We start from the raw sequence: 25974 nt of genomic DNA, 5'->3' as shown, positions 1-25974 counted from the left end.
AGAGTCTGTTCTGCATGTACGTGGATCATGAATTGAGGAAAAATAATCCAGAAAGTAGGAACGTCATGCATAAAGCACCTATGAACGTTACTGACTAGTAGCCCCAAAGGACTGAGGCTACGATAAAACCATCACTAATTACTGTTGCTTTCTTATACAATAATTGTAAATAAAAGTTCAATTTTGCAAAAAATACACAATAATGTTCTTAAACTCGTCTCCTGTTTTAGGTTTACCCTATGTTCACAGTATATGGTCTCCAGAAACCAGTTTACTCATGTGACTGTTTACTATGCCTTCCAACAAGTAAAACCTGAAAATGTAATCTGAGAGTTTCAAATGAAAGTAAATTATACCTCTACACAGGATCACATGTGGCAGATGCATTTTAAGAAAGACAAACAAGAAGCATTGCTTTCAAACTGGCCCATGTCAGATCAGAGTAGAATGCCCAGTCTTTGATGTATCTTTGTAGTTTGGTGGCTGTTCTGTTTTCCAATAATATACTCAAGACTACAAATTTCACAATGCAAATAAGATCACGGCTGGGTAACCTAGTTGCTCGTAAGATACAAGAGTTCCAGAAGCAGTAATACAATATTTAAAAGAATTAATTTCAATTCACATAAATGGACTTTTCAGAGCTATGCTCTAATGCAGCATTCCCAAACTGTAGGCTGCAAGCTGATTTTTGGAGGGTTACAAAAGTTAAAGCAATACAAAAATGATGCCTTTAAAATCTGTATTTATATTGTCACATTTGCTGCGCTTCATAGAAGAGGTCAACTGATAGGCTAGGTCTTCTAACAAATTGCTGCTTATTATTTTAACATGGGGATTGGTGTTTACAAACTCCTCTCACTTTGCAGACAGAGAAAGAAAAATAAAGTGTATTATGTGACAATCTTGCTGGTATAAAAGGAAAGGTTGTTTTTTGTAACACAACAAACTGCAAATACCTGTAAATTAACTTTACACATACAGCAATTAGGAAAGCAATAACAAACCACTTTTTTGTGACTCTAAGTGTGATGGAAACAAAGATTTTAATAAGAGCAAATCAAATCAGGGCACTGTACTTGATGTTACACAAATGTTAAAATTGTCACTGAAACCCTATTTCGACACTATCGTTTATGTGCAATTTAGTTTTAACAGTAAAGCTGCAGGTCTGTGCAAATTTAGAGCTCATTTTAATGGAAAATGTGTGGTCTGTAAATGACACACAAGGCTTTCATTACACTTCAAAAAAAAATCGCACTCCATCACTATTTAAGCTAAGTGGGCTGTGAAAGTTTGACGCTCTAAAAAACGTGGTCATGTTTCCAAAAGATTTGGGAAACACTGCTCTAATGCCTATTTTAACCAGTCTATCGCTCCTCTGACTCTTTTACCTGTGCTGTGCATGGTCTACAATGCTGCCATGAGATCTGAGATCTACAGCAGATGCCTGTTGGTAGTCTCGGATAACAGGGATCTTGAGAAACACCAAATAACAGTACTGGGGCAAGAGATAAGGACACATGTGCTCTGTTGTGGCTCCCGTAGGCGTGTGGTGGATGGTACCTGATCGAAGGGCAGGTATTTATGGGACATTCATCTTCATCAGATGCTCTTGATTGGGAAGATGCATGGCTCTTAACTGTAGTCTGAGTTAAATAATGTTAATCAGCGAACTGTTCAGGTTCCTCCTTACCTTTTATTCATACAATTAATTTTTTTTAGAATGTTCAATTCCAGCGGGCTCAAATATCACAAATTCAGATTATTTAAATGTATCTGGTTAGTGAAAACTGTTTTGAGTCAAGGAAACAAAACTCTGTATTTGGCCTCAAGTGGAAGAGTGGACATCTGTATTTAAATCAGACCATATATTTTGCATATGCTTAGTCCACTCTTCACTTTTGTTTCAATCTATTCTCAGTCAAATTGCAGCTCTTAGATGAAAGCACAGACTGCCTCAGACTAACATAATTTGAGCTCAGCAATTGTCAAACCCACATTTTAAGCACCCACATGAAGAAGCCCTCTACCCTACATTCTACTCTCAAAATATTGCAAGTGCTCATATGGGAATACTAATCTGAACTCTCAATATTTAAGTTTCGCCACCATCACAACAGCAAAAATAGTTTAAGTCTGAAGGGGTTGCTAACCCACTAATAAAAATATGCAGTAAAAAGAATGATGTAACTGGAAAATAACTGCCAAGGGCAATGAAGTATGTTTTGCAACAAGAACTATGAATCAACACTGAAGCTTGTCACTCTCAGCCCTAAATGTAAAAACATGAACACCACTGTAATTCAGAACTAACCTGAACAAGCATGTGGCAGATATCAACATGTCCAGTCTCTGCTGCTGCATGCAGTGGGGTTCGCTTACTATGCTGATCCATCTTAAAGTTGGGGTCAATGCCATCCACTGGAGGAGAAAAAAAAAACCTTTGCTGCATAAAGTTTTTCATAACATGAAAGAGATTACCACATGGAGATTGACAGATAAGTATCACACAAAAAAGATCCTACTTCTAATAAACAATATGCAACTCTGTAATGTAACAATGCATGCATCAAAAAACTGTATGCGTAGCTAAGAAAAATAAAGAAGCTGAATCCATGGAAAAAGTGTTAGTGTTATTTTTTAATAAAATGTATAAACACAAAATAATCCTGCCACTGTGTGGGATCCTGGAACATGAGAGAGACAATCTCTCCAAGTAAATCAAAAAGACAACGTCTAGGAAAAGACAACATATACTTTGCATGTTTCAAGTCTCTAAAAATCAATGTATGAGGGAACAAATGTAAGCCCCATGATTAAATAAACAATGAGACTATGAAGCAGATGTTACTCCTGTAGCCCAAATCTGTTTATTCCTTTTCCCATTTTTACAAAGAGAAAAAAAACAGGAAAGTTTAGCATGTAGCCTTGCACCCAGAAAAGCAGCACTGAAACTGTTAGGCTGCTCATGGAATACCACAATCCCGGCATGCCGAACAATGGGAGCTAGGTCTTCAGTACATGCATAATGATGACCAGCTTAGACATTAAACCATTTGTCTGAGGCTTTTCTTCCATTCCTTGGGCTCCACAAAGGAGAAGGAGGAAAGATGTTCATGAATTTAACGAGGATACCCTTGAAGGTCTTTGTGAAATGCAAAGGTGTGATGCTACACCCAAGAAAGAAAAGAAGCACAATGCCACTTGTTGATGTAGCCATTCTAATTTAAAAAGGTAAACATAGGTTTGTCTATGAACTCCCCACCACATAAAAAATGCTTCCTTGAAACAGATAACAATTTAACCACCTACATGGCGGACAAAAGCTCATGCTCCGTTCTGGAAAAAGGTGAAGTTCTTCAACTTAAGATTAATATGATTTAAAATGGATGCAAATATCCAAGACTTCTGATCTTTTGAAAGAGGTTAAACTAATCTGTCTAGAGGTGTTTCTTAAAATGTACAGTGGAAGGCAGGTATGCTAGGTACAATTGTTATAGAATCACAAGGAAGATTGTATCTTCTAGGGATTCGAGACTACTGTTTAATTCAGCAGAAAACCATCAGAGTTGAAGGAGTGAAAGTAAATGACACCATCACTAACTTCCGCATCAAATAAAACAGAACCCACTACAAACTTGCATTATGCTACCAAGCACACATGCAGGATTATGTTGAATAATTTTCAGTTGATTCGGCATTGGCTCCAAACCTTCGAGTTCTAAAAACTTGACAAGCTACAATACCACAGTTGGATCTAGTGTCCACTTAAAGAGACACAAAGGGGCCAATTAGAATAATGCCAGTAAAGGTCGGAGCCTTTAGGGCCACATCTTAATGGGCCGGTCGGTTTCCTTTCCGACCGGATTATTTTGTTGGAAGCGATCCGAAAGGACACCGGCCGGTCATTCCGGCTGGCTTCTGACATGCTTGGAGAGCCCGTCTGCCAGTCAGAATCCAGCCTGTAAGCTCAAGGGCGGCTCTTTCCGCCCTTGAGACAATGCACAATTTCTGAAATGGTTTCCATGCCGGTCAGTGAGACATGGAAACCATGTCGGAAAGCGTGTTAGATGACTCCAGCAGGGACCCCTTTGGTGCAAGGCTTCCGGTTGGAGGCAGAGGGGGCACCTAAGGTGCCCCCCTGTTGACCCCTGCACGTTGTGGCAGGCACCTTTAGGGGTCTGCCACGGGGTGCATGGATGAACCGCACCTCCCATTTCACTATGAGAGCATGCATTGCGGATGGTTTACTGCCGTAATGCATGCTACCATAGTAAAGTATAGGAATGCATTCTAACTGGGTGGTTAGGACCACCGACTGTGTTGGTCGGTCGGTCCATTGACCCGAGTCGGTTTCGGGGAGAAGGGATTCTGCCCGACATCGTAATGAGCCCCAAAATGTCAAGACCGTTATTCTAGGTTTGCAGGCAATTCTATTTTGATAAGACTGGTTACACAACTTACATGTTAGTTTCACATTTCAGAAGCTTCGATCACTGAGCATGCCCCACTAGATATAATTCCATAACTGGGATTTTCAGCTTCTAAAAAACTTTAAGGAGAGCTTTAAAAAAGGCCAAATATCCTGCTACCACAGTCTTGTATGCCCTCAAGTGGAAAATATTCTGTATCAGATATTAAGAGAAGGCCAACCAGAGCATGAGCAGGAAAGATATGCATTACAAAACCTTCATCTGAATAACAATATTCTTCTGTGATGGTACAACTATCAGCGCTAATAACATACAGAAAATGCCCCTCTCAAATATACTTTCTAAATATCATGGCTATTAAGTACTTTTTAGAAGGCCTCAAAATTAGGCCTGAGCGGTGAGCTTGCAGAGTTTTTCTGCACTCCGCGGAGCACGCAGAGTTTAAGAAAACTCCGCTCCTTCCTTGCAAAACCTGGCACTAAAAACAGCGCGAACGATGTAACCAAACGCACTCCACCATTTGCGGAACTCCACAAAGCGCAGCTGAGTTTTTGGGTCACTTAGCAGAGTTTCCCCTGTAATTAGAAGACTTTCACAACCCTTATAAATGAAAGGGCTTTTCTTTTGTACCTGCACATTTGTCCCATCACCTGCATCCATTTTAGAAGGCAATAGTCACAGTAGCCACTGCGTAAAGCCTCATCTGATAGAACAAATTCAAAGCAGCATCGCAGCTAATTAAGAGCTCATCCATCCGTTCTTCCAAAGGTCATTTCAGATTTGCATAGATATTTCTTGAGCTACTTTCCTCTTTTTGAGCCTTGCAATAGTACTCTGAAGAGACCAAATTATTAGCTGGCTTCACAGTGCTCATATTTTCTATAACGTACTGGTTAACCCTGATCTCCATGTGGGTGAGTGTGCTATTATATAGAAATAATTAATATAAAGACAATACCATGGCATGAGGAAAAGGTACAAACTTATAATCCTATTTCTCCTTATTGGTAACTTCCCTGAAAAAGAACAAGCCTTTAGCCTCCACATTTAACCATGAGAGCAACTTTAAATTAGTAATTAAGATCCTTACTCCTACATTGCACTCACAATAAAAAGTCACAACAAACTGCTCTGCATTGTGGGAGAGTACGAGCTTACTTACAGCCTTACTGCAGTTGCAGTGCAACACTTCTAAAAAAGAAAATAGATCACTTTTGATAGTCTTCCTAAATGCACCATTTTCTGATTTATGTTTCCCTTTTTTTAAGGAAATGTAAAAAGGTTATGTTCACAATAGGATTCCATTTAGATCCAGGTCAAACAAAACAGGAAAAGCATGTCCACTCCATAAAATCAACATGTATGCGTTATTCTTGTGTTTGGTATCCGCTTTAAATAACTAATGATAGAAATCTAGAATGCCATGTAAGCCACAGCCCATCTAATCCCAGTTTCCTTTGATAGAGAAGAATTAAAATAGATCTTCAGGTCATGTTTAGACTATTTCTTTTAATTGTAATTTTAATTAGGTCAGTGTAAAAGAGAGTGACAGAGACAAAAAGGTAATGACTAAGTAAGAGCTAAAACGGTGTCTAACAAGGAAGTGCATGGCATATGTTTTTTAATAAAACTTCACCCACAAAAATGTTTGTTGATACTACAGACAGGGGAAGATAATATACGTTTATGAATGTTGCTGAATAATCCATTACGGAAATGATATACTGGAATAAGTACATGGAAAGTGGCATCGACAGCAGTTAGATCTGCACTGAAGAGCAACCAGACAACAGGTTAGTGTTCAGTTCTCTAACCCACCATTTAACTTCAATACCATAGCTTGAGTCTGAAGCTCTACAAAATTACTCTGTGCCACATCCATGGATAACCTTGTGAAAAGAAAGATGCTCTTAACATTTACAATCTCAAACCTGTGAGAGAAGAACAAAAGTAATCCCTCCTGTAAACTATACAATGCCTAAGCTAGACAAATGTTTGAACCCACTGCCACAGTAAGAAAAACAAGGCAACGATCAATCTATGAACATATAAAAATGTTTACTCAAATAATCCAACAAACTGAACATTGCCTAAATTTTCTATATGAATTAAGAAAGTTTTATAAAGAGAATATCTTTGAACAAGAAATATATATTTTTTATACTTTGGTTTATTTTTCCCTATTTACTTTATGTTATTTTTAAACCAAAAAAAGTTGGCTGTGAACTTTCATCTTCAAGATTGTTCAGTATCAAGACTTGCTGCACATTCTGCATGGATTTTTAAACAACTTAAACATAATAATTATACATTTTGAGTATGTTTACCAGTCTTTTGATGAATAATTATAACAGTAATATGGGTCCAAACAGTGCCGAAAGGAAAGCACAGTTGTTGGCATCTGTCAATAAGGACTGAAATAGCATAATCATCTGAACTATTACAATATTTACTGAATGTTTTCACTTACCCAACATAATCAAGACCTTCTGCAGCTCCCCAAGCCTGGCAGAGAAGAAAAGTTGCTTGGGGTGGAACCGTAACTTCTTGGGCCTGTCGACAGATAAGAAGCAAAACTCAAGTGTTATGATCCGTGGCCAATAAACCTTGATTCTAGCAATAAAATCCATTACCGAAATCACTACCTCGACTAGTGATATTACAGGCACAAAGAAAAGTTTTTTAATAGTTCTAACCTGATTTTAGACCTGCTAAGCAAACTAGCCAAACTCTTAAAGAGGTCTTTAAAGTGGATATGATCACAGAGTAGCAAGAGTACCTTAAGTACTATGAATAACTAAAATCGGAAGAGGAGGCACATGGAAATTAAGGGAAAATAATACACGTTCATTCAACAGAAAGCTCTCTCACCATGGGCAAACTGAACAAGTTGAGTATATTCAACAGCCAACCATTGCCTCACAGTCTCTTATGCAACCACTTTGATTTTCGCATAGCCCTTAAAACTAACTTTTAACTTAAACCTTTTGCTCTAACCGCTTCCTATTTTCTGCTTCAGGATGCCTCTTGTTCACAAATTACAAGAAATTTCACAGTCAGTCCATGTACTCTTTGAAGAGGCACATCAACTTGAAAGCAAGTTAGGAAACAGATGTGCGTTACAACATTTAAGTCATGTCCTGGTGCCAGAGAGGAGCCAGGAAGGTGTCTCCTCACACAAACCTGAGGCTCCATTTCACCAAACCATAGGGGCATTGGAAGTGATATAGGGAAAGTGTATTTTGTCACTAAACTATGAGGCATAGGGAACTGGTATAGGCAACTTCACACTAACGGCAGTTATGAAACCATTTTGGATTTGTTTAAATCTACAGAAGCTTCAATGGGGTGTTGACTAGATAATTCCCAATGGCAATTCAACAATCTGTCAAGTTACAAGGCCATGCTTGCAGATAATTTGAGAAGAATGGCTTTCTACAGCAAATGGATGCTGTATTATACGCCTGCCAAAATCCCCATAATATACCCAGGGATAGGATCCAGCAGGGATTGGTCGCATATGTTGTTTATGTGTAGGTGTCTTAAAATCATTCTTCAGGTTATCTTTCTAGAGGTAAGCTAAAGACTGGAATGGACCCTCGTCCCGGATGCATACAGGGCCTATAGGGATGATAGGGCAGCGCCAAATGTTATTTATTTCAATATTAGTGGCTCGATTGTCAGTTATGGCCAAATGGAATTTTTATTCAGTTCAAACAGTTGCCCAATGGATCCCAAAGATACAAAACAAAAATCTATATTCGGGAGGCTATGTACCTCAAGGGAGTTGGGTAGACTGCTCGAGAAAATAAAATTTGGTGCAACTGGGATCAGGGCATAGAACAGCAGTAGATGATAGCTTGTTTTTGTTTTTCATGTGCACACTAGGTTCTAAGGGTGATCATTTGAAGAACCCCTGATTGAATGTATTAATGTTATTTTAGCCTGGATGATAAATGTTTCTAGTGCAATTATGGGAAGTAAGGCCGACTGAAATTCAATATTGTGTACTGCGATATCTATGGAAATGATTTATTGCATAAACAAATGCTAGGTTTTATACAAGGCAAGAATAACGAGTTAACAAATGCTTTCAAGATTTCTGCAAAAATTGTTTTGTGAACAACTTAGTAATTGTTACATCCTTGTTATAAAAAAATAAAAAATAAAACAATTAAATATTGTTTGGAGTTAACCATTGGTGGAGTCTATATGCACAGACTAGGTGTCCGGGGAGGGCAGGCTTGGGGGGGATGGGCCTTTGGAAAGGTTTGGCGTGAATTATCCTTTAGACCTATCAGCATGTTCTCCATCTGACTAAAAGTCCTTCAAGCAGTTTACCGCATTAATTGACCAGGGTCCCTAGACCCATCCACTAATTTTGAGGTAGAGGTGGTGCTGCCCGGGTACACATCGTGGCCGAGAAATTCAGATTCAGGTTCTCAAGAGCCATCTAGTTGCAGTGATACGGTTGAACCTTATGGCTGAGAAGTAAGGCCTTAGACTTATTGAGTGTGAGTGACCATGAAGAAGTTGAACCAGAATCGGACAGTGCCACTAACCTCAAAATTTGTGTCAGGCGATTAAGCGGAGTAATGCAGTAAATTATGTTAACGGCCACCAAGCAGAGCAGAAGAATCAAATCACATGCATGGATTTGTTCCTGAATGACTATAAGTTCCTACCTGATGTAAAAGTGTTTTCTGTTCTTTGGGATGTACCACAGTTTGTAGAACCCATGTAAAGCTGGATAAGCCAGAGATGGCACAGTAGTTGAACAGAGGTTCAGGCATGGCATTCATTATTGTTAGAAATAGCATTATCATAGCAAACGTCAGTTTAAAAAAGATAAAAGATTATGGCAAGGAAGAGAGCTACAGCTAACAGAATTCTGAATAGTAAGCCAGCACTGCAGATGTTCGAAACTGTAAAAGATTAATCAATCAATATGACCCCTAATTTGTACACATGGGTAAACTTACAGAAGGGGAAGGCAAGCTGGATACAGCACATGCAAAGATTCGAATGTAGGGGCAAAGGGAACAGCACAAAACTTCTATTATGTTGTCACTTTTGCTGTGAACGAGGGACCTTGTGGTTTACAAACAGGCCAGGGGAAATTTCAGCATATGGCAGTCTACTGTTGTAAGAGGGCAGGGAGATTCATGAATTGTTTGTGGACTATCATCAAGTGTAGAGAGTGGGACTCTCAGGCACAGCAAAAATCATTCTTAGGAGCGGCACCACAATATACCAGGGAGGGTGCCATTGTCTAACAAGTTACAGCCATCATTGCAAAGATGTAGTATTATACCAGTCACTATATAGGCATTTTAATGATTCGAAAAATAGGTCAAAGTTTGGGTAGAGTGATTCCAGGACCAATGGACATAGCACTAAGGTGTTTAGGGGTCTCACAGCAAGGTGCTGAGGGATGGCAAGAACATTTGAGGGAAGGTATGATGGACAACTTCTGGGAACAGTAAAAATGATTTTCTTCTTCCAGGCACAGGAACAACCAAAATCAGTGGAGAAGCAAGAGCGCAAGGGAGTGAATAAGAACAATACTAAACTTTAACAGCATGTGTTAGAAAATGTGTTAGAACTATTATGTGAAAAAAAGCCAGAGGAAAGGTCCACAGTTTTTTGTTTAGCTTTAATATAAATATTTTCGCTACTAAAATCTTTTATTGTCTTGTAAACACCATGACTGCCTACTTATCAGCAATTTTCAATTTATCTTAGTTACTGGTTCAAGGCCTGAATTTTAGACAATGACTTAAGATAACTTTGATATTTGCCTTACTTTTCTTGGTCAAGGGCTATCAAGGCGCTCTGAAGTGTTTCTTTCATAGGTCCCGATGCTGGTGCAGGTGGTGACAGGGTGCTGTCTGGTTTTGTCACAGCAGGAGTATCAAGCGATTCAACCCCTTCTGGGGTTACTGATGCAGAAGAACTAACTGGTTTGTCATTTTCTGGCGATGAAGACACATCAAGTCCACTTCATACAAAAAAGAATAATAAAAAAAAATTGACTTCAGGCATATATATGCATTTCTCCCACATAAAATACTGATTTGACAAAACTCGTTGAAACTCGTGTATGCGCAGTTGCAGTTTGGGGATTTTTTTTTAAGTAGAGGGTGAGATTCAGATCAGAGTGCCATCTCTGTGTAAATTGCAAAGTACACACATCAAATAATCCAGTTGGCGCTTTCCTTAAAGCAAAACAATGTAATGGAAATTCACCCAGCAATATGTTTCTTGAATGATACTTTGTAAGAAAGGATACTGTGTTGGAACAACTACGAGGCAGCGAGTACGTTATCTCTGTGAACACATTGTTAATTCGAGTCAGAAAACCGAAGGAATTAGAGGGAAAAGATGGGATGAGGAAAAGGTTTGGCCAACCAGGGAATCTCATTCACTATTTGTCTCTTCTGCAGATATCACAAGATACACCACACCACAGAAAACTAGCAATTTATATCCATTAAATTAGTTTTGCCTAGCACAGTACCCATGTTGCTCATCTTTAGATGCAAAATCCATGGGTGAAATTATATTCGTTTTCACTTTAAGTATATACCATTCCAGGATACAGATAATGCCTAAATATGTCTATACCAAAATAAAATAACAAATATAATTTGTAGACTGTCTTGATACAGTGAAGTACGTTCCAGTTGAAGCCAACACATGGATTGTGGTTGTATTTGTTGTTCTCAAGGGTTGAATGAATAACATATGCTCCTATAATCAACTGTGAAAGAGAAAACAAAAGCATGGTTTGATTAAGAAGTTACTTTCAATGCTGAAGTGCTACTTTTAGAGCTGGGACTTTACTGACTCAATAGTATTGTTGAAAACTTGGATATCTACTTTATTATGGGGATATTAAAGACTGAGATTTTCATAACAGCTGACTATAGGATTAGGGGCTTAGTTAAATCTGAGAAACTAAGTAATGTGAGGAAGAACGTGCATCTGAGTAACATGCTAAATTTGGTACAATCTATGAAATTAAGGAAAGTGGTTAGCTGATGGTAAAATATACACATCTTTCAACAATTCTCTTAAAACATGTACAAATTTAAAAGTAGGTTGGAACCTTTTGACTACATATTGTTTACCCTTGTTGTTAGGCTAGGCAGAATAATCATGCAGATGCGTACAGGACATCTGGTGCTCTCCTACTGAACATGAACCACATTCATCAAATCACTTTTAGTGGGGATATTAAAAGGTAAGGAAAATGCTATTTACCAGTATGCATCTGTTCTTGGCATGTAGAGCTGCAGAGTTGTACACTATGAATTGATCGCCATCTGGTGTTGGGCTCGGATACTATGTTGTTGTCTTGGAAGAGTCTTTTGTAGTCACAAGATAGGTGACTCCTCCCTTGGACGATAGTGCGCATGGGCATCAACTCCATTCTGAGATTGTTTTTCGCCATGACGGGAAATGATGGAGTCAGTAAGAAATAAGAGATGTCCTTGTGAATATATCCAATTAAGATAATACTGGAAGAGATACAGGTTCCGGGGAGGCGGGTGGGCGTGTACAACTCTGCAGCTCTACATGCCAAGAACAGATGCATACTGGTAAGTAGCATTTTCCCTTCGAGGCACATGAGCTGCAGATTGTACACTATGCATAGACTGTACAGCAGTGTCTCCCCTAGCGGTGGTCACCTGTATCTGTTGCAGTAGTTTGAAAAAGTGTTTTAAGAACAGCTTGGCCTACAGAAGATTGTTGCTTAGACTACACGTCAACACAATAGTGTTTGGTGAAGGTGTGTGGTGTAGACCATGTTGCGGCTTTACAGATGTAATCTAAGGGAATGTTCCCTAAGAATGCCATGGAAGCCCCTAGTTTGCGTGCTGAGTGAGCTCTAGGGGAATTGTTAATGTGCGTTTAGCCTTTTGGTAGCATATTTGAATGCATTTTACTATCCACCTTGCGATCCCAGCTTTGGAGATGGGGTTTCCTTTATGAGGTGGTGAGAAGGCTACAAACAGTTGTTTTGTCTTTCTAAAAGGCTTAGTCCTGTCACTGTAATAAAGTAGGTCTCTTTTGATGTCCATTGTGTGAAGAGCTCTCTCTGCTACAGAGTCTGGGTTTTGGAAAGACACTGGTAACTCAACTGACTGACTGGTTAAGATGAAAAGCAGAGACTACTTTGGGAAGGAATTTTGGATTTGTTCTAAGAACCACCTTGTAACGATGTACTTGTAAGAATGGTTCTTGTATGGATAAAGATCTCACTTACCCTTCTGGGAGAGGTAATTGCGACAAGGAAAGCTACTTTCCATGTGAGAAACTGCAGTTCACATTTATGTAAAGGTTCAAATGGGGACCCATGAGCCTGGTAAGAACAATGTTTAAATTCCACATCGGAGAGGGTGGCAGTCTGAGAATTATTCTTTTAAGGCCCTCCATAATGGCTTTAATTGCAGGTACTCTATATAGCGACAAGTGGTGTCTGTTTTGTAAATAAGCAGCAAGTGCCGCTAGATGTAATCGTATGGATGAATATGTTAGATTAGATCTTTGTAAGTGTAGCAAATGATGTCCTGGATTGAAGCCTCCAGCGGATCAATTTTATTGTTATTGCAGTAGATGATAAATCTTTTCCATTTTGCTGCATCGCAAGCTCTAGTAGTAGGAAGTCTGGCTTCTTTAATGATGTTCATACAGTCCGGCGGAAGATTAAGATAACCGAACTCTAGGACTTCAGGAGCCAGATCGCTAGATTCAGTTGACCTGGATTGGGGTGCATTATCTCTCCATGGTTCTACGTTAGCAATGTTGGGGAGAGGTGTAGTTTTTGGTGTGGAACTACTGAAAGTTCCAGTAGTGTTGTGAACCACGGTTGCCATGCCCATGTGGGAGCTACCAGAATCATCTTGAGGGACTGTTGTCTGAGCTTGCGTACTACTAGGGAAATCAGTGGGAGTGGCGGAAAAGCGTACGCAAATCTGCCTGACCAGGTCATCCATATCGCATTGCCTTTGGACAACGGGTGTGGAAACCTGGCGGCGAAGGTTGGGCATTTTGCATTTGCGTGTGTGGCAAATAGATCTATGTCTGGTTGGCACCACATATGGAAAAATGGTTGAAGAACTTGGGGATGAAGTTCTCATTTGTGTATCTGCTGTGTCTGTCGACTTAGCAGATCCGCAATCTGATTGTGAACTCCTGGAAGTTGTTCTGCCAGAAAGTATATGTTTTGTGGAATGGCCTATCTCCAAATGTTTTGTGCGAGCTGGGACAGCTGCAAAGAATGTGTGCCTCCTTGTTTTTGTATGTAATACATGGCTGTCATGTTGTCCGTCCGGACTAGGACAGTCTTGTGATGTAGATGTACTTGGAATTATTTTAATGCTAGAAATATTGCCAGTAATTCTAGGTGATTGATGTGGAACACTTTCTGTTGAGAGGTCCATTTGCCTTGAATTGTGTGGTTTAGGAGATGGGCTCCCCAGCCGGTGAGTGATGCGTCTGCTGTTAGCACCATCTGTGGAACCGCCTCTAGGAATGGCCGCCCTTTGGAAAGGTTTTGTTTGCTCCACCACTGCAGAGAGCGATGTGTGCGGCTTTCCACCAGCACCAGATCTGTACGTTGTCCTTGAGCCTGGTTCCATTGACGTGCTAGGCATTCCTGTAAGAGGCGCATCTGAAGTCTTGCATGAGGTACGATAAAAATGCAAGAGGCCATCATTCCTATGAGTTGCATGAATACCCTTGCTGGGAGGAAATGCTGTGGCTGAAATTTGGTGATTAGTGTTTGTATACTGGTTATGCTGGCTGGATTGGGAAATGCCAGAGCTCTGGAGGTGTCTAATGTGGCCCCTAGATACTGATGTATGTGGGACGACTGAAGATTTGACTTGGTATAGTTTACTGTGAATCCCAAGTCGTATAGCAGTTGGATGGTTTGATGAGTGTGATGAACACACTGGTTGAAAGACTTGGCTGTCATCAGCCAGTCATCGACATATGGAAAGACATGGATTTGTTGTCTTCTAAAGTGTGCTGCTACTACTGCAAGGCACTTTGCAAACACCCTGGGTGCGGTCGTCACCCCGAATGGAAGGACTTTGAACTGATAGTTTTGCCCGTCCACTATGAACCTTAGATACTTTCTGTGAGCAGGGTGTATGGGAATGTGATAGTAGGCGTCCTTGAGATCTAGTGTGGCAAGGAAGTCGCCTTGCTGAAGTAGTGGGAGGACCTGTTGAAGAGTGATCATATGAAAATGATCTGACTGTATGTAGAGATTGAGGGGTCTGAGGTAGAGTATTGGCCTTAGGGTGCCGTCCTTTTTGGGGATTAGGAAATACAGTGAGTAAACCCCTGTTCCTTGATGCTGTAAGGGAACTAGTTCTATTGCCTGCTTTTGAAGCAGTGAGAGAACCTCTTGTTTTAAGAGTGTGAGATGTTCCGTGGACATTGGGCGCTGTTTTGGTGGTATGGTGGGTGGGGTTGCTGTCCAGGCAGTAACCATACTGGATAATTTGTCTTACCCACTTTGCTGTAGTGATGGAATTCCACACAGGTAGGAACTGTGAGAGTCTCCCTCCGACCGGAGTGGAATGGTCTGGAGGGAGTGGAGGGAACTCACAGTTTATTAGTGGGGGAGGAACGAGTGTTGTTGTTCCCTCGGCCTCTCCCTTTGTTATTTCCCCTGTATTCGCCTCTAAAATATCCTCTGTTGGGGGATGCTTGCATGGTGTTTTTGCAGGAAGAAGAGGTGGTGTCTGTTCCAATATTTTTGGATGCTCCTCTATAGAAGGAGCGACGAAGGGAACCACGTGTGGATGGAGACTGTAATGCCCCCACGGATTTAGCAGTCTCCGTGTCCTTTTTCATTTTCTCTAACGTGGTCTCTACAGCCGGTCCAAAAATGTGTTCCTGATTGAACGGCTGATTGAGGATAGTTGTTTGTACCTCCTGTTTGAAGCCTTAGATGCGTAACCAGGCATATCATCTGAGTAACACACTAGTGTTAATGGACCTAGAGGCTGTGTCAGCTGCATCAAGGGCACACTTGATTGATGCGTTGGTTATTAATTTGCCCTCTTGAATTAAATCATTTGCCTGGGTTTTATATTGATCAGGTAAATGTTGTAATAGGGTTTCTAGTTGGTCATAGTGAGCCCTATCGTAACTAGCAAGTAATGCTTGTGTGTTGGCTATCCACCAGTGATTAGCTGCTTGGGCAGCAACTCTCTTGCCAGAGGCATCTAACTACTTAGATTCTTTATCCGGAGGTGGTGCATCACCGGAGATCTGAGAGTTGGCACGTTTCCTACCATTAGTTACCACTAGTGAGTCTAAAGTTAGTTGCCCATTGATGTAGGTGGGATCATCGGGAGCGGGTTTATATTTTTTGTCAATCCTGGGATTGAGAATTCTAGCTCTCGCAGGGTCCTTGAATATGTCGGGGGCATGTTTAATGACCCCCCTTTAGCATTGGCAGGATTTGGACAGTCTTCTGCGACTGTTCGAAGGTGTCTAGAGGAAAGTCCTCATCTGCAGGGTCAGAATGCATCTGAACACCATGGTAGAGAGCAGCTCTATTTACAAGCTGACCAAAGCCTATATTGTCATCTGGGGGAGATGGCTTTGTTGGATATGCCTGGGTATCAGGGAGGTCTGGGAGATCTATTGGGTCATCATAATCGTCCCAGTCATCCTGTGGTACGTCCGTGTCGTCATCAGGGTCAGTGAAATGGTCATTGTTGCCTCCCCCACCCCCTAAATCATCATCCTGTGGTGATGGTGAGTGTGGTGGAAGTTTTGGAGGATGTGGAGGAGAGACAGGCTTAGGAGGAAGAACAGGCTCAGGAGGCAGAACAGGCTTATGAGAAAGAGCAGGCGAAGAGGGTCGTATAGGTGAAGTGGCACAGACTTTGTTCTTCACAGGCACTGCAGGAGTGTCCGGTGTGTTCAGCTTCCTCTTCTTGTGTGGAACAGCAGCCACATGTCCTGTTTTGGGGTCTATGTGGAGAATTTTCTGTTTCGGATCGACAGGATCCGGTCGAAAAAGTTCTTCCTCCTCAGCAACCGCTTTCGGCACAGATTTCTTCGGGTCCAAGCGGGGTTTGGATCTCTGCTCCGAGGCCTTGGGAGTTGGATTCTGGTCGGATTGGGGTAGGTCAAAGCTTTTTGTTTATCTATTGTGGCTCCCAGATACGCCTGTGTGTTGGATGGCTGTAGATGGGACTTGGAGAGGTTTACTGTGAATCCAAGATCGTGGAGCAACTGCACTGTTTAGTGAGTGTGACAGAGACAGGTTTCTTGCGAGCTGGCTTTTATGAGCCAGTCGTCCAGATAGGGGAAGACGTAACTGTGTTGTCTTCGAAGATGAGCTGCAACTACTGCCAAGCACTTGGTGAAAACTCTGGGTGCAGTAATTACTCCGAATGGGAGCATCTTAAACTTTTAGTGCTGGCCTGCTACCACAAACCTGAGGTATTTGCGGTGAGCAGGATGTATTGGGATATTGAAATAGGCGTCCTTTAAGTCCAGAGTGGACAGAAAGTCGCCTTGTTGAAGGAGCAGAAGCACTTTCTGGAGAGTGACCATGTGAAAGTAGTCCAACTGAATGTATAGATTTAGTTCTCGGAGGTCTAGTATAGGCCTGAGAGAGCCATCCTTTTTGGCAATCAAGAAGTACAGGGAGTATACCCCGGTACCCTGATGTTTTAATGGGACTGGTTCTATCGCTCCTTTCTCTAACAGAGAGAGAACAACTTTTTTTTAGAAGGGTAAGATGTTCCTGTGACATTGCGTGTGATTTTGGAAGAATGTTTGGGGGAGTGTCTGTAAGTTCCAGACAGTAACCATATTGGGCAATTAGTAAAACCCATTTGTCTGAGGTGATGGTGTTCCAGACATGGATAAATTGAGAGAGGCGTCCCCCTACAAGAGTGGCATGATAAGAGGTAGCGGAAGAAAGTCACTGTTTGTTATTTGCAGGGGAAGTACGTGTGGAGTTGCCTCTGCCTCTTCCCTTACCATGGTTTCCTCTAAAACCTCCTCTAAAATAGCCTCGTGATGAGGGCAATTGGTTGTTGCCCTTGTAAGAGGAAAAGGGATTTTCTGTTGTAATATTTTTTGAGCAACCCTTGTAAAAGGAGTGCCGAAAGAAACCCCTACTCGCAGGTAACTGTAAAGCCCCCATGCAACTTCAGTGTCCTTCATTTTTTCCAGCGAGGTGTCAACTGCTGGACCGAAGAGGTGTTCCTTATCAAAAGGCGTTTGAGAATGGAGGCCTGTACCTCAGATTTGAAACCTGAAATTCTCAACCATGCGTGTCTACGTAGCAGTAACTGGTGTTTAATGCGCAAGCTGCTGTTTCTGCTTCATCTAATGCGCACGTGGAGGGATTTGCCCTCCTGGATAAGACCATTTGCCTTAGATTTGTGCTCATCAGGCAGAAATTGCATACGTTTTTCTAGCTCACTGTAATGAGCCCAATCATATCTGGCTAGCAGATCCTGAGCATTAGCAATGCGTCAGTGATTAGCTGCTTGTGAGGCTACCCGTTTACCATTAGGCACCAATTAACTTGGATTCCTTATCAGGAGAAGGGGCCTCACCTGTGGTCTGTGAGTTAGCTCAATTGCGATCATTAGACACCACACAAGAGTCTAAGGGCAGCTGACCCTTGATGTAGGCAGGGTCAGTAGGTGCTGGCTTATATTTCTTCTCAACCCTGGGCGTGATGATTTTTGCCCTTACAGGATCTTTAAAAACCTCATCTGTAGGCTTAAGCATCCCCTTAAGCATTGGTAGTGTAAGTGTAGTTTTATGAGTGGAGCTGAAGGTCTCAAACAAGAATTCCTCCCCTAAAGCCTCCTTATGTAGTTCCACTCCATGGTAATGAGCAGCCCTATTAAGAAGCTCAATGTAGCCTACATAGTCAGGTGGGGATAGCCTGGACGGGTATAAGTCAGGGTCAGTATCTGTGTGTGGATCAGTATCGTAATCCTCCCATGGGTCAACATCTTGTGGCCTATCCTCATCTCCATCCCCATCACCTTCATCCTGTGGGTCAGGTCATAGTGGTGGTGGTGAATTAGTGGGTGCGATGAGTAATTGAGGATTAGAAGGTGAAGGAGGTGCCACATAAGGTGGTGAAGGGTTTGTACCCACATTCCTTTTCTTCAGGGGCATGTGGTGCTCATCCTGTTGGCCCAATTTCCTTTTTTCAGGCAATTTGGCATGAATATGTCCAGTACCTGGGTTAATAACCAGTTGTTCTTATTCCAGATCCGAAGGTGGTACATCGGACTGAGGGTCTTTTGTCAGAGTCTTTCTATCTTTACTTGCCATTTTTGGCAGAAAACGTTTCGGCCCCCGAACTCTTTGGTACTGAAGATTTAGGCTTAGACAAAGATGAAACGTGGACCAGGACGTGCTTGGATTTCGGCGCTGAGGATTTCGGCTCAGCGCTGGCATGGGGCCGACTCGAGCCCGAGCATGAAGGCTTTTCTTTGTGTTTCGGCACCAGGCCTGTGGGCGGGGTGTTCAAAACTTTTTCTCGGTGCTGACCTTGGCCCGCAGGGAGAGGAAGGACCGGAGCCTTTTTTGTCTTTGGTTGTTAGGGCAAGGGGATTTCTGTACTCACAGTACGCTGACCCGGTGTAACTTGCTCCTCCTCTTCTTCAATGTCGAAGTCTGCCTCGGACACGGAGATATGTTTCTCTTCCTCGGCTCCTTGAGCATGTGTTTCTTCTCGGTCCGAAACTTCGCCAAAGATGTCCGGTACGGAGCAGCCTTGGTGTTGCATCTATTGACGTTGAGCCAGATGGTCACGAAGCGTCTTTTTATCGAAACGATCAACACGCGTCGCAGTCTTTCTCGTCGTGTTCGGGGGACAAACAGATTGCACACTTCGTGCAGGTCGGTGTGCGGAAACTTGGCGCAACACCCGGGACAGAGCTTGAATGGAGTCCGTTCCTTCAACTGCTAGCAAGCCCAGCGCGTGTAGGCCCAACGGTCCTCTACAAGTTTTCCGATCGAAGATGTTTGATTGGAAATGATAAGCGGAGAATGGGAAACGCGATCATGAAACAATACCGTCGCGGGTAGTTGTCTGCACGTCGAAGGGAACCCGAGAAACGGTGGCGAACCGGAGCACAGCAATTCACATCCGAACCCAATGGCGGAAAAAAACTATTTAACCATGGAGTCGATGCCCATGCACACTATCACCGAAAGGAGTTGTCAACTACCTTGTGATTGGAAAAGACTTGTTCGAACAAAAACAATGTGCAAACATCTGGACACAACAATAGATGGCGGGCTATGCACAGCATGTGATCTATAGCTCCCATGCCTCGAACCAACAATTTCCTCTGTATTTATCCTATGCTTTCACCATTCACGAATCTCAGGGACTAAGTACGGATCCAGCAATGATAAATATAGGTCACACAGTGTTCAAAGAAAGCACGTCTTATGTTGCTTTATCACAGGTTAGGTCATTATCAGGATTGTGCCTTCTACAGTTTGATGACTCATCATGTGTGATAAAATACAACTGTTTTGAGAGGGCTGTGTGTACCTCATCCGAGCTTATATCCCATTGTCAAGAACATCCAAGTTATAGAAAGCGAAAAACTAATTGTTCAAAAAGCTAAAATCTTTAATTAAAAGTCAATAATGTAATAGGTTTCCAATTTCCAAACACTTTTGGTGTTTCATGTTAATCTAATGTAGTAATTCATGTTCTATTCCACCTACAACCGGTGACTGAAAACATTCTACAAAACAAAGAGAAAATTTAAGTCAAGCTTTCACAACTCTTCAAGTTTAGTACACACTGAAATACACGTGTGTAATTCAACTTCATTTATACGTGAATTTGTTGATCACTCCAACGGTGGAACACAGTTCACTATAAATGTACAACAAGATGCACAGGAGTTTTTTATGGTAGTGCTAACTGTGTTAGAAAATGAGGGAATTGCAATGAATAACATATTTAAAACAAACAATTCAAAGAACCATAAGTGTGTTAAGTGTTGCTATTCAGGCAAATCATTCATTGAATGGAGCACATTGTGTACCTTACAGTACCATTGAAAGTCAGTAGCTTTGGAAAAACTTTTTATAAAAGCTGTGCAGAATAACTGCTGTCCAGTTTGAACATCAGAAGTACTGTCTACATTAGTCATAAGACAGTTCAAAAGGAAAATGCTACTTACCAGTATGCATCTGTTCCTGGCATGTAGGGCTGTAGATCCACACACTATGCATAGATCGCCTACTGGTGTTGGACCCGGATGTTTGCACTTTGTTGTTTTGGAAAGTCTTGTCAAGTCACGGGATAGGTGGCTCCTCCTTTGGACAATAGTGCGCATGGGCATCGACTCCATCGCCAGATTGTTTTTTCGCCAAGAAGGGAAATGGAGTTTTGTAAGAAACAGGAAGAGATGTCCATGTACGTTGTATCTAATTAAGCTAATACTGGAACAGATAAAGGTAGACGGGGAGGTGGGTGGGCGTGTGTGGATCTATAGTTCTACATGCCAAGAACAGATGCATACTGGTAAGTAGCATTTTCCGTTCGAGGCATATGAGCTGTAGATCACACACTATGCATAGATTGCATAGCAGTACTCCTCCTTAGCGGCAACCACCTGTGTCTGTTGCAGTAGTTTGAAATTGTGTTTTAAGTACAGCTTGGCCCACACTAGCTTGCTGTTTTGCCTGCACATCTACACAATAGTGTTTTGTGAATGTGTGCGGTGTAGACCATGTAGCTGCTTTGCAGATGTCGTCTAGGGGAATGTTCCCTAAAAATGCCATTGAAGCCCCTATCTTTCGGGTAGAGTGGGCTTTAGGGGGAATAGATAGTGTTAGTTTTGCCTTGTGGTAGCAAATTTGTATACATTTGATGATCCACCTTGCAATGCAAGATTTTCATATGGGATTGCCTTTATGTGGCGGTGAGAAGGATACAAAAAGCTGTTTTGTTTTACAAAAAGGTTTTGTTCTGTCTATATAGTAAAGGAGGGCTCTTTTTACGTCCAGTGTATGAAGAGCCCTTTCTGCTACTGTTTGTGGTTGCGAAAAGAACACGGGCAACTCAACAGACTGGTTCAGATGGAAGGGAGAGATAACTTTAGGAAGGTATTTGGGATTTGTTCTGAGAACCACTTTGTTATGATGGAGTTGTAAAAATGGTTCTTGAATGGTTAGTGCCTGTAGCTCACTGACTCTTCTAAGAGATGTAATGGCCACAAGGAAAGCGACTTTCCATGTGAAGAATTGTAGTTCGCATTTATGCAGAGGTTCGAATGGAGGACCCATTATTCTTGTGAGGACTATGTTTAGATTCCACACTGGGGAAGGAGGTACCCTCGGAGGAATTCTTCTTTTGAGGCCTTCCATAAATGCCTTAATGGCGGGCACCCTGAACAGTGATAGGTGCTGTCTATTTTGTAAGTAAGCTGCAATGGCAGCGAGATGCAACCTAATTGATGTGTATGCTAGATTACATCTCTGAAGGTGCAGAAGGTAACATTCGATGTGCTGAGTGGAGGCATCTAGAGGGTTGATGGCGTTATTGTTACAGTATATAACAAATCTTTTCCACTTGGCTGCATAGCAGGCTCTAGTGGTGGGGCGCCTAGCCTCTTTGATAACCTTCATGCAATCAGGGGGAAGATTGAGAGGACCAAACTCTAGGACTTCAGAAGCCAGATCGCTAGGTTGAGCTGTGCTGGTTCTGGGTGTCTGATCTCTCCACGGTTCTGTGTTAAGAGTTGTGGGGAGAGGCGTAGTTTTTGGTGCGGGACTACTGATAGTTCCAGCAATGTTGTGTACCAGGGTTGTCTGGTCCACGTTGGAGCAACTAGGATCAGTGTGAGCTGTTGTTGCAGCTTGCGTACCACTAATGGAATGAGTGGGAGAGGCGGAAAAGCTTACGCAAATTTGCCTGACCAATTCATCCATATCGCATTGCCTTAGGACAATGGGTGTGGATATCTGGCAGCGAAGCATGGGCATTTTGTGTTGTAATGTGTGGCAAAGATATCTATCTCTGGATGCCCCCACATTTGAAAGAACGGTTGGAGAACTTGTGGGTGAAGTTCTCACTCGTGAATCTGTTGTGTCTGTCGACTTAACAGATCTGCCATGTGATTTTGAGTTCCTGGGAGATGTTGTGCTAATAGGAAAATGTTTTGAGGAATGGCCCATCTCCATATGCTCTGTGCTAGTTGAGAGATCTGGAGAGAGTGCGTACCTCCCTCTCCCCCCCCCCCCCCCCCCGTTTTTGTAAATAGTACATTGCTGTCATATTGTCTATGCAGACTAAGACCGCTTTGCCTGATATCTGTTTCCGGAGTGATTTTAATGCCAGAAAGATTGCTACTAACTCCAAATGATTGATGTGGAGTAGCCTTTGCTGAGGTGTCCATGTGCCCTGTATGGTGTGATGAAGTAGATGAGCTCCCCATCCGGTGTGCGATGCATCTGCTGTTAGCACTATCTGTGGAACCGGCTCTATGAATGGTCGCCCTTTGGAAAGGTTTTGGGTGTTCCACCACTGCAGAGAGCGATGTGTGCGGCCGTCCAGCAACACCAGATCTGTCAGCTGACCTTGAGCTTGGTTCCACTGACGTGCTAAGCATTCCTGTAAAGGGCGCATTTGGAGTCTTGCATGAGGTACTATGAATATGCAAGGCGCCATCATCCCTATTAGTTGCATGAACAATCGAGCTGGAAGAGTGTTGCGGTTGTAATCTTGCTATAAGAGCTTGCATGCTTGCTATCCTGGCTGGACTGGGATATGCAAGGCTTTTTGAGGTGTCTATTGATGCACCCAGATATTGTTGGATGTGGGATGGTTGGAGGTGAGACTTTGGGAGGTTTATGGTAAACCTAAAGTCATGAAGTAGTTGTATTGTGGCGTGTGTGTGATTTACACACTGGATATATGACTTTGCATTTATGAGACAGTAGTCTAAATATGGGAAGACATGAATCTGTTGTCTTCTTAAGTGGGCTGCTACCACTGCCAGACATTTTGTGAAGACCCTGGGTGCCGTGGTGACTCCGAACGGAAGGACTTTGAACTGGTAATGCTGGCCGTCTACCACAAACCAAAGTTATTTCCTGTGAGCAAGGTGAATGGGAATGTGGAATTTGCAATGGAATTTTGTTCAGGCGAAGTATTTATCGCTTGGGGAAATAATTTGTAAATGTCATTGATCTAATTTACAAAAAAAGCTGAGAAGGAGTCTACCCACTCCTGGGAGGCAGTAGGAGATGGTAAGCAGGAGGGGGTGTTAGGAAATTCCTTAATCATGTTGTAAAGCTCTTTGTGAGAGTCGGAGGCTCGGTTAATTCTGTTTCCTAGGTAGGCTCTTTTGCCAAGGCTATATTACCCATGTAACGGTGATGTAATGTTTTATCATGGTGTCTGTCAGTGGTATTTTTTGTGAGTCTTAATTTGTGTTCCGCCTTCCTGACGACCAGTTTCTCCCTTTTTAAATCATCATTGTACCAGGGGGACAGTTTCTTCGGGCATTTCGTTTTTTTGTTAGGAGCCATTATATCAAGAGACGCGATGATTGCGGTCTCAAAACTTTTGGCTGCCTGGTTGACGTTTGTCATTTTGGAGGGAGAAAGGGGAATAAAGGTTGCAGAGAATGATTCAAGATTAATCTTGTTCCATGATCTGCTTAGCTTATGTTCTTTCGTGGGATTTGTTTGAGTCGGTATCCCACGCAAACGGAACCCTATTATGTAATGGTCAGACCATAGGATGGGGAGGGGTTGATCTATATCATGAGGAGAGTTGGTAAATACTAAATCTAAGGTGTGGCCTGCGATAGGAGTGGGGTCTGTCACCAGCTGTTTTAGACCTAAAGTGTCAAGGCTGGTGATCAGGTCAAGTGATTGAGGGTCTGATTGGTGCTCGGCGTGATGGTTAAAGTCTCCTAGTAGAAAAAAATTATCTGCGGACAGGACCTGTGGCGCAATTGTCTCTGTTCATTTGCTAGAGAAATGGGCTTTATTTCCAGGGGGTCTCTAAAGCAGGGCCCCTTGCCAGGTCTTGAGCTCGAGCTCTATTGTAAAAATACAGATTTCACCCTGGTCTGCCTGGACGGCCTCAACAGTGTGTAATTTACTGTCTGTTCTGAAAGCAATTGCTATGCCGCCACCTCTCTTATCTGAAATGGTCTGATTGTATGTAGAGGTTTAATGGTCTGAGATCCAAGATGGGTCTCAGGGTTCCGTCCTTCTTTGGAATGAGCAAATACAGGGAGTAAACCCCTTCTGGCGATGAAGGGGAACTGGTTCTATGGCATGTTTTTGTAGGAGGGAAAGTACCGCTTTTAGAAGTGTTAAGTGTTCTGCGGACATTGGACGCTGTCTGGGTGAAATGTGCAGGGGAGTGGAAGTGAGCTCCAATGCAATAACCGGATTGGATGATTTGTCTCATCCACCCGTCTGTGGTAATGCTGTTCCAGACAGGTAGGAACTGTAGCAATCTGCCCCCGACCAGAGTAGAGTGGTCCGGGGGGAGTGGAGGGAAGTCCTTGTTTAGGGGTGGAGGCAGGCACGAGCGTTGGTAGTTTTGTCTCTACCCTTATAGTTATTGCCCCTGTAGCTTCCTCTGTAATAGCCTCTTGTAGATGAGGTCTGTGTTGGACTCTTGTAAGTGGTGGGGCTTTCTGTGGAAAAACCTCTAGAGGCACCTCTGTAAGAGGAGCGACGATAAGAACTTCTGCAAGCTTGGATTGCAAGGCTCCCATTGATTTGGCAGTGTCGGTGTCCTTTTTCATCTTTTCTACAGATGAATTTACGTTGGGTCTAAAAAGGTGTTCTTGATCAAATGGTTGATTTAATATAGTGGTTTGGACCTACGACTTGAAACCGGAAATGCGTAACCATGCATGTATGCGTATAAGGATGCTAGTGTTAATAGACTGGGATGCTGTGTCTGCAGCATTGAGAGCACAACGAATGGAGATATTGGTTATGACCTTGCTTTCCTGGATGAGATCATTAGCTTGTGTCTTGTATTGATCTGGAAGGTGTTGCAGTAGGGTCTCTAGCTCATCGTAGTGTGCCCTATCATATCTTGCGACCAAAGCCTGTGTGTTGGCAATCCTCCACATGCTTGGGACTCTGTTCTTTTTCCGGAAGCGTCCAGCAGTTTTGATTCTTTATCAGGAGGTGGGGCATCTCCTGTGGTTTGCGAATTGGCCCTTTTCATGGCGTTGGAAACCACTAAAGAATCTAAGGGTATTTGCCCTTTAATATAAACAGGGTCAAATGGGGCAGCTTTGTATTTATTTTCTACCCTGGGGTTAATGACTCTGGCCTTTACAGGATCCTTGAACACCTCGGGAGCGTGTTTGATTACCCCTTTTAACAAGGGGAGAACGGCACTGGACCTTTGGGATGGTTTGAAAATGTCCATGAGGAAATCTTCCTCTATAGGGTCTGTATGTAGGTTTACCCCGTGGTATTCTGCTGCCCTGTGTACAAGTTGAGTGAAGCC

General features: G+C 42.4%; 1 protein-coding gene across 10 annotated transcripts in view; it reads right to left on the bottom strand.

Annotated features, from left to right (window-relative positions):
* The window catches only part of EHMT1 (euchromatic histone lysine methyltransferase 1), a 1124912-nt gene that overhangs the window by 462441 nt on the left and 636497 nt on the right, over nt 1–25974 (bottom strand). For all 10 annotated transcript variants that reach the window (XM_085611576.1, XM_085611658.1, XM_085611650.1 and 7 more), the window contains 3 exons: nt 10243–10437; nt 6907–6989; nt 2318–2424 (listed from right to left, as the gene is read on the bottom strand). In XM_085611576.1, coding sequence (XP_085467702.1) covers nt 2318–2424; nt 6907–6989; nt 10243–10437 — 385 coding nt within the window. The remainder of the gene's footprint in view (nt 1–2317; nt 2425–6906; nt 6990–10242; nt 10438–25974) is intronic.

The sequence above is a fragment of the Triturus cristatus genome, chromosome 1_2 (assembly GCF_964204655.1).
Source record: "Triturus cristatus chromosome 1_2, aTriCri1.1, whole genome shotgun sequence".
Lineage (NCBI taxonomy): Eukaryota > Metazoa > Chordata > Amphibia > Caudata > Salamandridae > Triturus > Triturus cristatus.
This window is presented reverse-complemented; position numbering and strand designations above follow the sequence as displayed.